Source organism: Morone saxatilis, unplaced genomic scaffold, assembly GCF_004916995.1.
Source record: "Morone saxatilis isolate NCDOM2014 unplaced genomic scaffold, NCSU_SB_2.0 Contig23, whole genome shotgun sequence".
NCBI classification, from domain to species: domain Eukaryota; kingdom Metazoa; phylum Chordata; class Actinopteri; family Moronidae; genus Morone; species Morone saxatilis.
In genome coordinates, this window is record NW_023339796.1 from 7,833,285 (window position 1) to 7,847,873 (window position 14,589).

The 14,589-nt window shown below is 36.8% G+C and overlaps 1 protein-coding gene across 1 annotated transcript in view; it reads left to right on the forward strand.

Annotated features, from left to right (window-relative positions):
• Window positions 1-9,834, forward strand: part of LOC118334472 (macrophage mannose receptor 1-like) — a 17,202-nt gene extending 7,368 nt beyond the window's left edge. The window contains exons 13-30 of the mRNA XM_035670388.1: window positions 248-369; window positions 597-669; window positions 786-939; window positions 1,443-1,481; window positions 1,890-2,059; window positions 2,189-2,250; window positions 2,772-2,869; window positions 3,768-3,910; window positions 4,128-4,233; window positions 4,714-4,841; window positions 5,915-6,017; window positions 6,982-7,211; window positions 7,363-7,528; window positions 7,916-8,083; window positions 8,169-8,285; window positions 8,616-8,774; window positions 9,034-9,069; window positions 9,162-9,834. Coding sequence (XP_035526281.1) covers window positions 248-369; window positions 597-669; window positions 786-939; window positions 1,443-1,481; window positions 1,890-2,059; window positions 2,189-2,250; window positions 2,772-2,869; window positions 3,768-3,910; window positions 4,128-4,233; window positions 4,714-4,841; window positions 5,915-6,017; window positions 6,982-7,211; window positions 7,363-7,528; window positions 7,916-8,083; window positions 8,169-8,285; window positions 8,616-8,774; window positions 9,034-9,069; window positions 9,162-9,415 — 2,328 coding nt within the window. The 3' untranslated portion in view covers window positions 9,416-9,834. The remainder of the gene's footprint in view (window positions 1-247; window positions 370-596; window positions 670-785; window positions 940-1,442; window positions 1,482-1,889; window positions 2,060-2,188; window positions 2,251-2,771; window positions 2,870-3,767; window positions 3,911-4,127; window positions 4,234-4,713; window positions 4,842-5,914; window positions 6,018-6,981; window positions 7,212-7,362; window positions 7,529-7,915; window positions 8,084-8,168; window positions 8,286-8,615; window positions 8,775-9,033; window positions 9,070-9,161) is intronic.
• The last annotated feature ends 4,755 nt before the right edge of the window (window positions 9,835-14,589 follow it).

Here is a 14,589-nt window from a genome sequence, read left to right on the forward strand (position 1 = left end):
GTTTTCTCAGTCCTGCAGCTGACAGAGAGCTCTGATTTTCTCCGTTCTTTTTTCTGAAGACATAACGAATTGATTCCTCTGACAACAGAGGGACCATTTCACCCAGTATAACAAAACGTGCTTCTGAACAGGATTGCCTACCCTACCTTTAAATGATTATGATGATGATGATGAAATGGTCAGTCTCAGTGTAAAATGAAACTACAAAATCTTAAATCACAGTTGAACTTCCTGTCTTGTTTTAAAGTTGTATTTAGAGCCACAGCAGAAAAAGACCTGGTATGAGGCCAGAGATTACTGCAGAGCCATCGGAGGAGACCTGCTCAGCATCCACAGCGCTGCCGAGCTACAAGTGGGAGAAAGATTAGGGTATCAAGATAAATTTATTATTTTATAATTTTACAGCACATACAATAAGTACAAAACTGACTGCAAAAGTTAATGGTTGGCTTGTGTCCAGCAGATCACAGTGTAACACCAGATAACTATGAAAGCAAGCTGGATCACTTCTTAGCTGCAAAAGTTTTTTTCTTAAATTTTTTTTGACAAAAGCAGGTTGCATATTAAAATCATTAACACGAATCTGTCTATTATAGGTATGGACAAATCTGGATTGGACTTAGTGCTCCTGATCCAGTCACTGGTTACGTTTGGAGCGATGGATCCCCAGTGAGTTAAGAGTTTTGTACAGTAGTTGAGTAAATCAATTTGGGTTTATGCAACTCAATTAAATTAATATATATCCATTCGTCATTGCATGTTCAATCATTTGCCTTTGTTTACAGGTAAACTACCAACACTGGAGGGATGGAGAGCCAGACATTAGAACTAATGTGGATTCTTGTGCTGAAATGAAAATTAGTCCCTGGGTTTACACAAATTTGTGGCGCAGTAAGCAGTGTGCTAAGTACAATGGATGGCTGTGCCAGATCCGTACAGGTAAAAGCATGTTAACTGGTTACAAGGGTTTCAAAGGAAGGCGTGCAGTTCTTTTGTAACATTTGTTGACAAGACTGCAGACTAAAGGACATATTTTCCGTCCGAAAATTGTCGCATGTTTAAAAATGATTAAGACCTCACGTTGTGTTTACACAGATTCTGAAACTTTTCAGAAAGAAAAGCTCTGCCACTAAAATCGAACTTAAAAAGTTTTACATCTATATATATCCATAACGCTGAATGAATGGGGGATCGAACCAAAACCTTCCGATTAGTGGACGACACCGCTTTTCCTCCGAGCCACAGCCACCCCTTAAGCAAGCCAGCTCCCCCAAGTAGCTTAATAACATTATTTTATGTTATTATGTTAGGGCAGGTGTATACAATTAAAATTCTAAAGGTCCAGTTATGGCAAATTCAGGTGCATGTAATTTCAACCTTGAGGTGCACACTATCAACTTCATAATATATTCAAGATATATTTGTCTTCTGTCTCCTTACAGGAGTGACTCCAAAGCCACCTCCACCCCCCGTTACTCCTGGTAAGTGGGCAATTATGTAAGTAAAAAAAATACATAAAAAAAGATTTAGGAGGTATGGCTTTCTGGGATTTGCTACACTGGTGAATGGAGGTGGGAGGAATTTCGGCATTAAAGAAATGACAACTTAAACATTAGCATCAGTGTCTCCATTACTGTGGATGATTCACAGACCTGAATTCCCAGTTTTTTAAACAATCCCTCTGTGACACTTAGTTGTTTAAACTTACACATACCTTAACAGGTATCGCATATCAGAAAACACTCGTGAATTGTTCTTGTTGTCATATGGATATTATTTAAGGCAATGACAGAAAACTCTTTAGTTGTTGAAGTAGGATGGATTGGTGATGTAACTTAATATATATATATATATATATATATATTCTTTTATTTTTGACATCTTTTCAGATTACAATGAGACTTCAGATGGGTGGCTAGTATGGAATGAGAATCAGTATTATATTAACAAAGAGAAAATGGCCATGGAAGATGCTCGTCTCTTCTGCCAAAAGAGGCATGGTGACTTGGTAACTATCAACAGCAAAGCTGAAAGTGACTTTTTGTGGAAACGGATGCAGGTAAGCAATGCCATATTATACTACATATAACAAAGAACAATAAAAGTATAAATACCGCGGCATTTATCTTGGCACAAACTGCAATGTAAGTACTGCTGGTTTCACCCGTCTGTCTCTGTGTGTGTGTAGATGTCAGAAAGGTATGCGCCTTACTGGATAGGCCTGACAGTAGACTTGGATGGAACATTTGAGTGAGTATGACTTAAAAACAAATCAGAAATTAGAAAAATTAGACATCTTGAGATAAAGACTTTTCAGAGCCTAGTGATTATGTATTAATTATTATTTTGTATTCCACCAGTTAAAAATACATGAATAACATTTCTGTAATTTTATTTTTAAATTTAATTATTAAAATAGGTGCTGTTCCCAGGTTGGGCTGAGAAAGATGCCATGATACAGATCTTAACTGTTGGTTTTGTGTGTTCTTCAGAAATAATGCATGCATCTTGATCTTGGTCGCTCTAGCATCAGATGCGTATGAATTTATCCAATGAATTCTTTTCATGTCAGCTTAGTCTGCCTACAATCAACCAACTTACACCGTCAAAGTGACAGTGTTACTGAATATGGCCCTTCTTCCACTGCCACTTTATTTATGGGTTAAATTTGATCGATTCTATCCATTTATCTCTGTGACTCTGACAGGAAGATAACTGACATTTGGCTGTTATAGCTGATAACAACAACTGATTTTTTGTGTTATATTAAGGTGGATGGATGGTTCTCAAGTGGTGTTTGAAATCTGGGATCAGGGTCAGCCTGATTTTAAGAATTATGATGAGAACTGTGCAGTCATGACGCATGATGGTGAGTAAACTGAAATATGATTCACCTTCACTGACATGGACGAAAATGACGAAGTAAACAAAACATTAAAGTTGCAATCCATAAGATTTCAGTCCTTCGTTGACACCAGTGAATCCTGGGGTAAAAGCAAGTGCACTTGAGCAGCTACTTTGTCAGAAATACAACAGTGCCCTAAAGCGGTGGTTCCCTACATTTTTCCTTAAGGGACCCTGAGTAAACTGACGACCCCTGACTAATAGACTAGAGGGAAAGGGCCCAAAAGTGCATTAGTTTTCGAGATACCCCTACCAGAGGTAGGTAGGTATATATATTTTTTGATTCTCCAAGGTCTCCCATATAGTATTGTGACACACTCTTCCAAATTTGGTGTAGACGTATATAGGAGACCTTGGAGAATAATGATAACATATAGATGTACTTGGGAGGGGCACTGGTACATTAACAGTCACAGACTTGTTTTAGTAACACAGAGAGACATTGTCTCGTGGTAGCAATAGTAATCGTAAAATAACAAATGTATATAGTTTTCTTCACAGAAAAGCTTTGGTGAAGCTTTGGTGACCCCTAGGTGGGTCCCAACCACTGCCTTAAAAACAGTACAGTATGAAGCAGTGTAGTTGCATATTGCAACTCTGTCACTTCAGCCTCCAAGCGCGAAGGAGAAACTAGGGTGGCTGAGAAGCGCATGAAAACAAACGATCCTATCTAGAGCCAGTGTTTGGTTTTGAATATTATATACCATTTAATGACTATTGCATAAAAATGCTGACAATAAATATTATGAAGAAAGGTGTTTCATTTCATGACAATCTTAAGGATTTTAAATTTAGCCCTATATTTGATGTACGCAGAAAGCACATTGTATAAATGTTTTTGTATGTCTTGGATTGGTTCACAGGTTTCTGGCATGATTATAATTGTGGGTATGAGCACAAGTCCATCTGTAAACGCCGTAGCTCACCACCTGCCAACACCACTGTGGCACCCACAGTGGCTCCTCAAGGTGGCTGCCCACGCCCCTGGAAAAAAATGAATTCTAAGGTCAGAGTTGACTTAATACCTTTATGGGTGTGGTGTTGAATGAATGGGGATTATGTAGGACTGAATCAATTTTTTTTTGCTTGCAATGACATTGGCCTTTGTTTTGATAACACTGATCTTTTTTTATATTTTTTTTATATGTATCTTTTTATCTTTTGAGATGTCACATTAAAATGTTTTGTCAGTTGTAAATCAAAGTATCATTCCTCATCTCCAGTGTTACAACATCATTACCAACCAGAAAGTAACATGGGATCAAGGGAGGAAACAATGCCAAGACATGGGTGGAAATCTGGTCTCCATTCCCTCAAGACATGTGGAAGGTTTGATTCACCTATTTTATTTTCTGATAAAATAACCACTGATCTTCACAACCTGTTCATGGTTGTATGATCAGGGTGCATTCATGGCTGAATCCTGAAATGGCTGTTGACAAAGACACACTGGTATCTGAGCCTGCATTGGAAACTTGTATCTATTTTGTAGTCTTTTGTGCGCAAGATGACAGATTTAAATAGAGGGACTGTGATGATTGTGAGGCTGGAGGCTCAATAATACAATTATTACAAAAGACTGGAGGGGAAAGTTTTAAAATGGTGATTGCATTTTAATGTTTACAAAAATACAAAACAACAAAACAAAAATAAAGCTCTGCTAGCGACCAGCAGAGAATCTGTACTGAAAAACCAAAGAGCCATTGAAATAATACATGTATATTGTGTTTTATGTATGTTGTGTATACTTGGGTAAAAAGTTATATGCAAATATTTCATCCTTAAATCATCTATCTGTTAAATTTTCAGTGTTTTTGACTACGCAAATGGCTCACACACCTACTTCAGACCTTTGGATTGGTTTCCGCAATTTAAAAGGTCATGAATATTATTGGACTGATGGGAAACCGAGACGATATGTCAACATGGGTCTTGTAGTAAGTGGAAACATATTTGAATAGTGTTTTATAATGTGATGTGGGTTGTGCGTAGCACTCCTGATCATTTGTTTGTGTTTGTGTGTTTGTGTGTGTGTGTGTGTGTGTGTGTACAAAAATGTGAAACTTTGTTTCTCCTTTGTCTGTTTCCACATTTTAGGGCCTTCATAGACTAATACGGAATCCACGAGACGTTAATTGGGTAATGTTCAAATGTAATCAATATTCACTATTGTGTAGAGATTAATGCATTTCTGTTATTCATTATATCTGGGTTCACACTGCAGCATGAAGAAGTACAAAGATATTTCGAATGGCTCCATAATGGACCAGAGGTAAGAGTGATACACCACTTATTTTGTTATGACTTGGACACAAAAACAGTACACTTTTGGAACAATCAGATACATTTTTCATTACACTATAACAGCTTCAAATCGTGACAGCTAAAAAAAAATTCAATTCCAGGATGTGAATGAGGCTCCATACTGTGGTAATGCAATGAGAGAGGACAGTACCTTTATAGTATACATATAAATATTATACCACATGAATGGAACTTCTGTGGAGGCCGCCATATTGAACTGTCTTGTTTTGTACAGTAGCCCTGAACAGACAAACCAGACACTGACTCTAGACAGGGCCTTTGACGTTTTCACAGGTTTTATGGCCATCGTAGTTTCTCCTACACACTGTAGGAGGAGGAGGTGCAATTGCAACCTCGCTGCTAGATGCTACTAAATCCTACACACTGGACCTTAAATGACCTACAAAAATGGGTCCCTTTCTACATTTCTAAATTCTCCATGGGATAGTAGGCCTTCAGTTAACAAGAACATACTATTATTGCTATTAGAAGCAACCGCAGAAGGAAATCAGCTAATAGCTAAATCTGGCATAAATCATATTTTCCCATTTTGATATACATTCTTTTGTGCATGGTCTTTGTTTAATAAAGACGAATAAAGTATGCTTCATTCATTAAAAGAAAATGTATTATCATGCCACAGTAATTACGTTGAAACATTACAGTTTTCTCTTTTCCACACCTTTCTCTCTCTGTGCTTCCTCAGGTAAATTGTGCTGTGATCAACACCAATCCTTCCTTTGGTATTGGGAAATGGATACAAAAGTCCTGCAATGACACCAATGGCTTCATCTGTCATCGAAATGTTGGTGAGCTGATCTTGTGATTGTTCTCTCTGCTATATTCCCTGTGATCTAAACATTATTTTTACAGTAGTAGCAGTAGTAGTAGTAAGGACTGGCATCTTTACTTTTAGTATTTCATAAAGTGGCTATAACTAATATTTTTATAACAAATACATGTTACAATTGTAATGATGAACCTACAGATGATTTTCACTCTGCAGTTCCCTTCAGCTTAATTGAGCTTTATAGCGAGCTTCAACTGATTGTTTAGCCGCCTGGCCCGTAACTTTGTTTTGGTCCTACCTGATCTCATAGCGTCATTTTAAGCCACAGCAGGCAGCTGTTTACAGTTAAAAAGCTCTAAAACCCCACTGTACACTACCTGCTCATACACTTAGCAACTAGCTGGTGGTTGTGGAGCATATTAACATGTTATCATGCTAAGGAGCATGATTTCTACAGAGCTAAAAGAGAATAAATATTGGACTTATTGGCCAGGTGGCAAATAACAGATAAGAAATCAAATGGTAATATGTTAAAGTTCTGTTCACAGCTTATTTCCAAAAAAATATAATTTATTGAAGGTTTAAGGTGGTGCGTAAGTTGGCATATCAAAGATGTTGGAAATCCCTATTCATTCAACAGTCAGCTGCTCTAATGGCTGTGCTACAGAATCGAAAAGCGCATAGCTGTCTGAGCCGAAGTCCAGCCAAAGTAATTGTACCAAAGCAACTGATGATCTGCTGTGCAACTTTTCCATACTGAATGATCAAATCCAAATCATGATTTAGTTTGCATTTCAATGCTAAAATAAACAGCAGCCTATTCAAACAGCACAGTTCTTTAATTAGGTGTGACCAATTTAATTTGTGGTGTCAGGGAAGTAGAAAAGAATAGTAACTCTGACCATGTATGCATATACAACAGAGAGCACCTGACCTTAAGATGAATGGAAACATTTAATTGTCTAATTTCTCACCCTAAACAGACCCTCATCTCCCAGACTCCCCTGAACCAACAATTACTGACTATGTCAAAATATTAAATGACTCGGTGAAGGTTGTTACTCAACAAATGACCTGGGATGAAGCCAAGAAGCACTGTGAAAATGATGGCGCTAAACTCACTAACATACGAAATGAGTGGTTACAGGCCTATGTTGAGCTGCTGGCTTTGAATCTCAATGCTCCTCTGTGGATTGGACTGAACAAAGTGCAGGTACAGAGCAGAAAGCTTCTCAAACAGCACATCACAAAATGACTAACCTGTTTGTAACTACTGACTACCGTAAAAACTTAAATCGTGCTGTTCACGTTGCTGAAAAATATGTTGAAAAGCTGAATGTGGTTTGATTAATCTTTGCTTTCAGACTGATGGGTATTTCAGATATATCGACGGCTGGCACATGAAATTTACTAGCTGGGATAACGATGAACCAATGAGGGAGAGACCTTGTGTCTACGTAGATGTGGATGGAAAATGGAAGACCGCATACTGTAACCAGACCATGAACAGTGTTTGCATAAAGTCTACCGGTATGTCTAATGATTATTGTTAATGTTAATAATCACAACTAATTGTTTATTTAGATAAATCAATTAAGGATGTACAATAGTTATCGGGACAGATACATGTATAAATTATCGTCATAATTAAATTGCAGCATAATTTATTGGTTGATATTAAAAACAATTTATTTTGAATTCTGACGCAAAATGTTTGAGGTTCTACAAAAGCCAAACACAAAAACTAAATCAGCCATCTTTGCTCACTGCATCTTAACCTTTCTTACCCTCTGGTGTGTAAAAACTATAGGTTGTGAACTTTTTAATAATACAAAAGTCAGTCAAATCAGTTATATCAGCTGAAAAACAAAATCCATATTGTGCATCCCTAAATAAAATACTGTTTCTCATTCACAGACGTGCCACCAAAAGAGTTAACCGATTACCCGGGAGTTTGCCCCGAAGACCCAGATACATCTGGGACAGGCAAGAAATACTTCTGGCTACCATTTAAAGGTTACTGTTACATATTTTTCACTGAAGTAAAAGAGTGGGCACCTGCATCTGCTAGCTGTTCAAGACACGGTAAGTCCTTTCTGTGGATTGAAAAGATATTTCCAGGCACTTAAATGAATGTAGGACTTCAGTAAGGACTTTTTGTTTTGTGAAGGTGGATCACTAGTCAGCATTGAAGATCCCTCTGAGCAAGAATTCATTCAAAACAATGCAAGAGACTTTCAAGACAGCCACGCCTCCTTCTGGATTGGCCTGTATAAAACTCACAAAGGTAAAGTCACATTGTCTGCTTGTTAATGAAAACAAATATTTAGCCACTGAGAGGGAAAAGACTAACAAATGAACAACTAATAAAAGGAAAACACACACACACACATGCACACAGTTATTTTAGAAAAAGTTAACATAATATTTTTTTAATTATTCCTTTTCATTGTTCATTTTTATTGTTTTTATATTGTTTTTTTTTGTTTATTTATAAGTTATTGCACAAGCACATCAGGATAACTATGAAGTTGCAATATCTTGTTTAAGTAGAAGAGAGCATTAAATGAAACAAAACTGAAAAAAAGAGGAAAATAATAAATGTATTTGTCTCCAGGGGAGTGGTTGTGGGTAGACAGGACAGTCATGGACTACACAAACTGGGGTGAAGGACAACCTAATAAACATATCCACGCAGTGATTAGCACTTTAAATGGGACATGGAAAGGCGACCATGAAAGGAATAAAAGAGCGTACATCTGCAAAACACCCAAAGGTAAAATTCATCGTCTTATGTGGACTAAATGTATATCTTTATATTGTTTCATTCCTAGATTAAGTGATAGCCAATATATTAATCTAATCACCCAACCCTCAACCATCTTCCACAATGACACACTATTCGGGAAAACTAAGCATTTGTCAACCCCAATGCTAATTTTTGTTCCCATCTGTCAGGTTGGGCCAATATCCGGCTAATATTATGTAGTTTGATTTTAGTGTACAATTGTCACATTTCCCTTCTTTCTCTTTAGTATTACCACCAACGCCATTACCAACAAAACCACATGGTAAGTTTACTTTATCTTATTTATATCGGTAAAAATTGTGACTAAATTCTTTGGCTGATCATAATCATCATCTGCTTTTTCAATCTGTGCAGTACTCTTCATTCATCACCGAGGCCACATGGCTTTGGTAGTTGTGGGGGTCATTACTGCGATTGCCATTGGGGCGGTCATCGCCTTGTTCATCTTTAAGAAGAAGGGTCATCGCTTACCTGTCATTGACAAGTTAACCACCTTTGACAACCCGCTCTTCTTCAATAACGAGCAGTTGGAACCTGGAGTGGTTGACACCAACAAACTGGTAGAGAATGCAGAGGAAGAAAACCCCGAGCCTCTTTTAACTGTGTAAAAATTTAAGTGCTGTGTATTTCAATATTTGATGTGTGAAACCAAGAGTTGTAATGTCTAATTATATGTGAACAACACACTAAATATAACAGATGATTATCATTACTGCATTTCATCCTTCTTGAAGTTACATGAGCTTTATCCATTCTTCTGATGGCTTCTAATGTATGCCTTAATAAAGTTTATAATCATTTTATAGAGAAAGAGCAAACAGCTTTAGTTAATTGTGTTTTCCCTCCAGTATCTTTCAATTTTGAATGGCTTGGATGACCTCTGGTTTTAAACAAATTTAGCCTGGCTTGTAAATGGTAATATTTAGGTATTAAAGGTATTTTTCTTATTGTCAACATATCCCATGAAAAGATCCAAACCAACAATGGCCGAACTCTTAGTACTTTCCAACGTCCCTACTATGTCTGTGGCACTCTGCCCCACGCCCATTTGTGTTCTACTGATGACAGGATTAAAAAAAATAAATAAATTCACAAATAAATGGTTTCTTTGTTTCTTAATTTCCAAAACAGCTGGGCATTGTTTTTTAACAAAACTTTCTCAAACAGAAGTTTGAGAAAATCTGCATTTTTGGTCTGTAGTATTTAGAAAATTAATTAAAATCTGACAATGAGGTGTGTGTGAAGTGTTTCCTTATGTTATTAGACAGGATTTTGTTAAGGCTGTTATTAAAATTGTTAAAAAAAGTGGAAAATGTAATTTATTGTCAGTCACAGTCCAGAAGGACCTAAACTTCCGAGCTTAGGTCGTGGTTAATACTACACTCATCATTTAGGTCTTTAAAGTGGTACTAATGATACCTGATGACAAATACATATTAGGGCAGCACAATTCATTCTGGCAGTAAACCTCTGGTATTAATGCACTTCAAAACACGCTTTGATATGGACTGAATCGATTAGCAAATAAAACAGCATGTCCGGGGCTCTGAATCAGAAATACTTTAATAAATAATCCCAGGGAGAAATTATTTTACTCTGGGTTTGTTGAAGAAAGCCTGCCAGCGAACAGGTTAGCTTCAAATACCAGATATTTGTCTCAGAGTTTTTACTAAACCTCTCTTTCAGGAATATACCCTAAAAAGACTTTGAGCACAATATGTTCAGCTGTACTGTCGCAGTGTTGTGGAGTGGCATTCATCTCCTGACTGCAAGAGAGGGTAACGTGTCCTTAATCCGCAGTAAAGAGACATTAAGTGATAAGAGACAGTATGAGACAGGGCATCCATCGGTCTTTGTCTGTGCTCTAAGTATTCTACAGTCCAACCATTAAATGATCAAACAAGCCCTTCGATGATACACAAAAAATCATTTAACCACAAAAAGATTCATAGCATTTGGGACTTTCTGACTATTAATTCTCGAGAAGGTCCAGTATTCACTTATGAAGACATAAGTCTGTATTTGTGTTAGTTTTCCTGTTGCCAATATTGCGCCATACTTTGCCCAGTGAAGTTGAAATTACACAGAATCTTCCAACGCTTTATCTAGAATAAGTGTGAATCATCATTTCACAAGAATTCTAATAAGGAACCAGCCTTTGTGCTCCTTTTGAGTTACAATGTTTGGTTTCTGATGGCAAAGTATAGGAATGTTTCATTTTGAGTTTTAGTTTAGTTATGTGTTAGTGAAATAATTTAGTTGTGTCCATTACCGTGTGTCATTGTGTATGTTGTCAGTGTGAGGTCACCTGTGTTGTATACATTTTTGTATATTTGTTACTGCTGTTTTACTTTTTGTATCCATATTTTGCAGACATGGGATGGTTGTAACTGTGTTGTTGTGTGCAAACTCTGCAAATACTGTCAGTATTGTTGTCCAAATAATATAAAATCGTATTAGCCACAACCTAAACAACCCCAGTGACACACTGTACAGTTGTTTCATGGATTTTTCTGGGTCCTTCTACAACATTTTCTCTCTCTAAAGATTCACCATTTCAACTACAGACTAACAAGGCCTCTGGTTTTTGTTTGGTTCAAACAAACAACCACTGCAGGGACAACTGGTGCTCGTACTACACCCTCCCTACACTGGGAGTCCAGGGGGAGAAGTGTGGGAGGTGAAATTAACACTCTATATTAAAAAACAGTGAACTCCAAAAGTCGGAATGCAAGAATGAAACAGGGCTTGCTTCTCAAGGACCAAGAGCTTTACATTGAGCTCACTGCACATACCACAGCAGTTCTCTCAAAATAAACAAACAAACAAACAATAAATACCAAATTTTACACCTCACAATTTCAGGCAGGTCCAATGGTGCTTGCACAAGAACATACAGGGGTAAAGTATAATATAAAACACTGTTGTTGTTGTTTTTAAGGACTTATAATACAAAAATATAGATTAAAGACACAAAGAAAAGAATAAGCTACCCTCACAGGTAACTAACAGATCTTCTGCAACAGGTGACAGAGCCAATGAATGCAAAAAATATTGAGAAATCCCCCCAAATTATAACACAATCCTTCAGGGTCTGTCCCTGCAGTTATAACTCAACAGCACAAAATATGACCTCCATAATCAACAACAACAACAAAAACACAGCTAGGGGTTAAATACACAAACACAGAGAAAGCTGCTGAGACACACAGATTTATACAAGTTATATCTGACTCACGTTAGTTGAAATTCATTGTCCTTCCCGACGTGGAGATGAAGTATTAATGACATTTAATGTCCCAGTGCACTCCATCATTAGCAATACTGGAAAACAGGCTAACCGACGCTGCCGTTAACTCTCCCAGTTATTTCCCTTCAAATGAGTTGAATTCAATGAGATCAGATTATAACTGGCTTCACAATTCACTTCAGGGTTTCTTTTCCAGATACTTATTCGCTGGCGCATCTAGTTTGTGCTAATACTTTTAATCAAAGGATGCCAACTTCACCTGAGATCCCTATCAGAAAGGAGCTCAGGGTGCAATACCATCTTTCTCCACACAGACTGGATGTCGTTTAAGAAGCCGTTTCACCCCGGGGGCGCTGTTTCATACATTTTATCGAAACACAATAAAAAGTGAGGAAGGCCTTCTCCTGACAACACAGTAAGAAGCACCTGTTGTCACCATTGACAGTATAAAGTATATAAACAAAGTCAGTCTTTTTTATTAAAGTCATAGTGATTTATAATAGTAGGCTGTTTCTAGTAATTTTGGATAATTTTTGATGGGAAAACTGCATTGTAGGGTCTGGGTCTGTGTCTGGGTTTGTTGCCGAAAGGGACACTTGTATGTCGAATATATTGTTTCCTAGACAGTGTTAGATTTTTTTAAATGTATTTATTGTATGTAGCCTACATAATTATGCTAAACTGGATAAAACATTGTGTACTGTATATGCAGGAACCTATCATATTAAATTTATATAGATTTAAAGTGGCTAAATACAATGTACACTAACAGTGTATCAACTGACACTGTATGAGCGGTCACTGAAAAATTACAACCTAAATCTGCTGCTAATGTTGTGTTTTATGTTTTAATGCCCTCAAGTGGCCAAAAGAAGTTTTAAGTGTGACTGAACTATCTTGACATAAACTGATTTTAGTATAAACCTCCTTCTGGTACAAATGAGGCAATGTTTCTAGGAATTGGAAAAAACCTCAATGCTTCCCATCTAATTTCTCACCCAAAGTAGATCCTTTTCTCCTGGACTCTTCTCTGAATTGACAACTCCTACCGACTATGTCAGAATAGTTAATGTCTCCGTCAAGGTTGTTTCTCAACAAATTAACTGTAATGGAGCTGAGACACACTATGGGGTTGTGATGCTGCCAAACTGGCTAGCCAGCAAAATGAGTGGTCACAGGTTTAAATCGACCTGCCTGCTGGGAATCTCCCAAGCTCCTCTGTAAATTGGACTGAACAGAATAAAGGTACAGGGCTTAAAGCCTCTCAAACACATAGCAAAACCACAAGACTTACTTGTTTGTAGTCAGTATTTAGGAAAAGATCAGTACCACTGTCATATCCGTCAGCCAGCAGCAGGTTAGCTTAGCTTGGCTCAAAGACTGTAAACAGGGGTTTGTTTAATTGGTATACTGGTTTTATGTTTTCACTGTCTGCTTTGAGATGGGATACGTTTCAGTTTTAAATTATATCAGGGAGAATATTAGTGGTCTGGACAGGAAAAGGTGAAGTAGGTGCTGACATCTTCATATAAAATGTCACTTACCACAGTGTTCGTTTTACATTTTAATGACATTTCAACAATAGAATGCACATTTGTCAAAATTAACTTCTGAATGCTGTACAAAACAAAAATAACCAAAACAAATCATTTGGAAAGGAACAGAGTCAATTCAGTCTCATCACCTCAAAGCAATCATACACAGTAGGTCAAGTTCTACCAAACAGTGCAACAGGCTCTCTGGTTCTCCTTACATTTACCTAACAAGGCAATTATGAAGTATGTACAAATGCATAGAGATTGTATTCAAGCAATATATTTTATCACAAGAAGATGCATAGAGTATCCAGCATATAGCATAGGTCAGTGTCACCAAAATATTTTTCATGCTTCCAGACAGAGCAGATGCAAGTCAATAAGTATGCTTGAACACCATTTAAAAAAGTAGGAAGCAAAGTATGACTTCCCTTTAGATTTATATAGAAAAATAGTTTGACTTTCCTTACCAATGTTTAAAATAAATTGTAAATTGCTTTTGAAGATATACACCAATTTAAACACGAGGGCAGAGTCAGGTGTGACACTGAAACACAAACGTCCGTTGTTCCCCACAGTTATTTGACAATTGGATTAGACAAAACTTCCCGTCGTTTGTAGAAACACAAATTATAAAATGCATTCATTGTATGGAAGCCGAGAACAGTTTTAAATATTTTATTTTATTTTAAGTTAAATATTTTATTATGTCCAGATAACAGAGATTTTTTTTTTTTCATGATAACCAGTTTTGGGCTACAACTAAATATTTTCATTATCCATTAATCTGCTGATTACTTTCTTGATTAATCAATTAACCATTTAGTTTATAAAACATCAAAAACAATGAAAAGGTGAAATAAAATTGTAAAATTGCTTGTTTTGTGCGACCAACAGTCCAAAAGCCAAAGACAATCCAATTTACAATTATATTTATAATTTTTTTTCTAGAAAAGATGATGATTACGATTAATCAATTATTAAAATATTTGCTGAT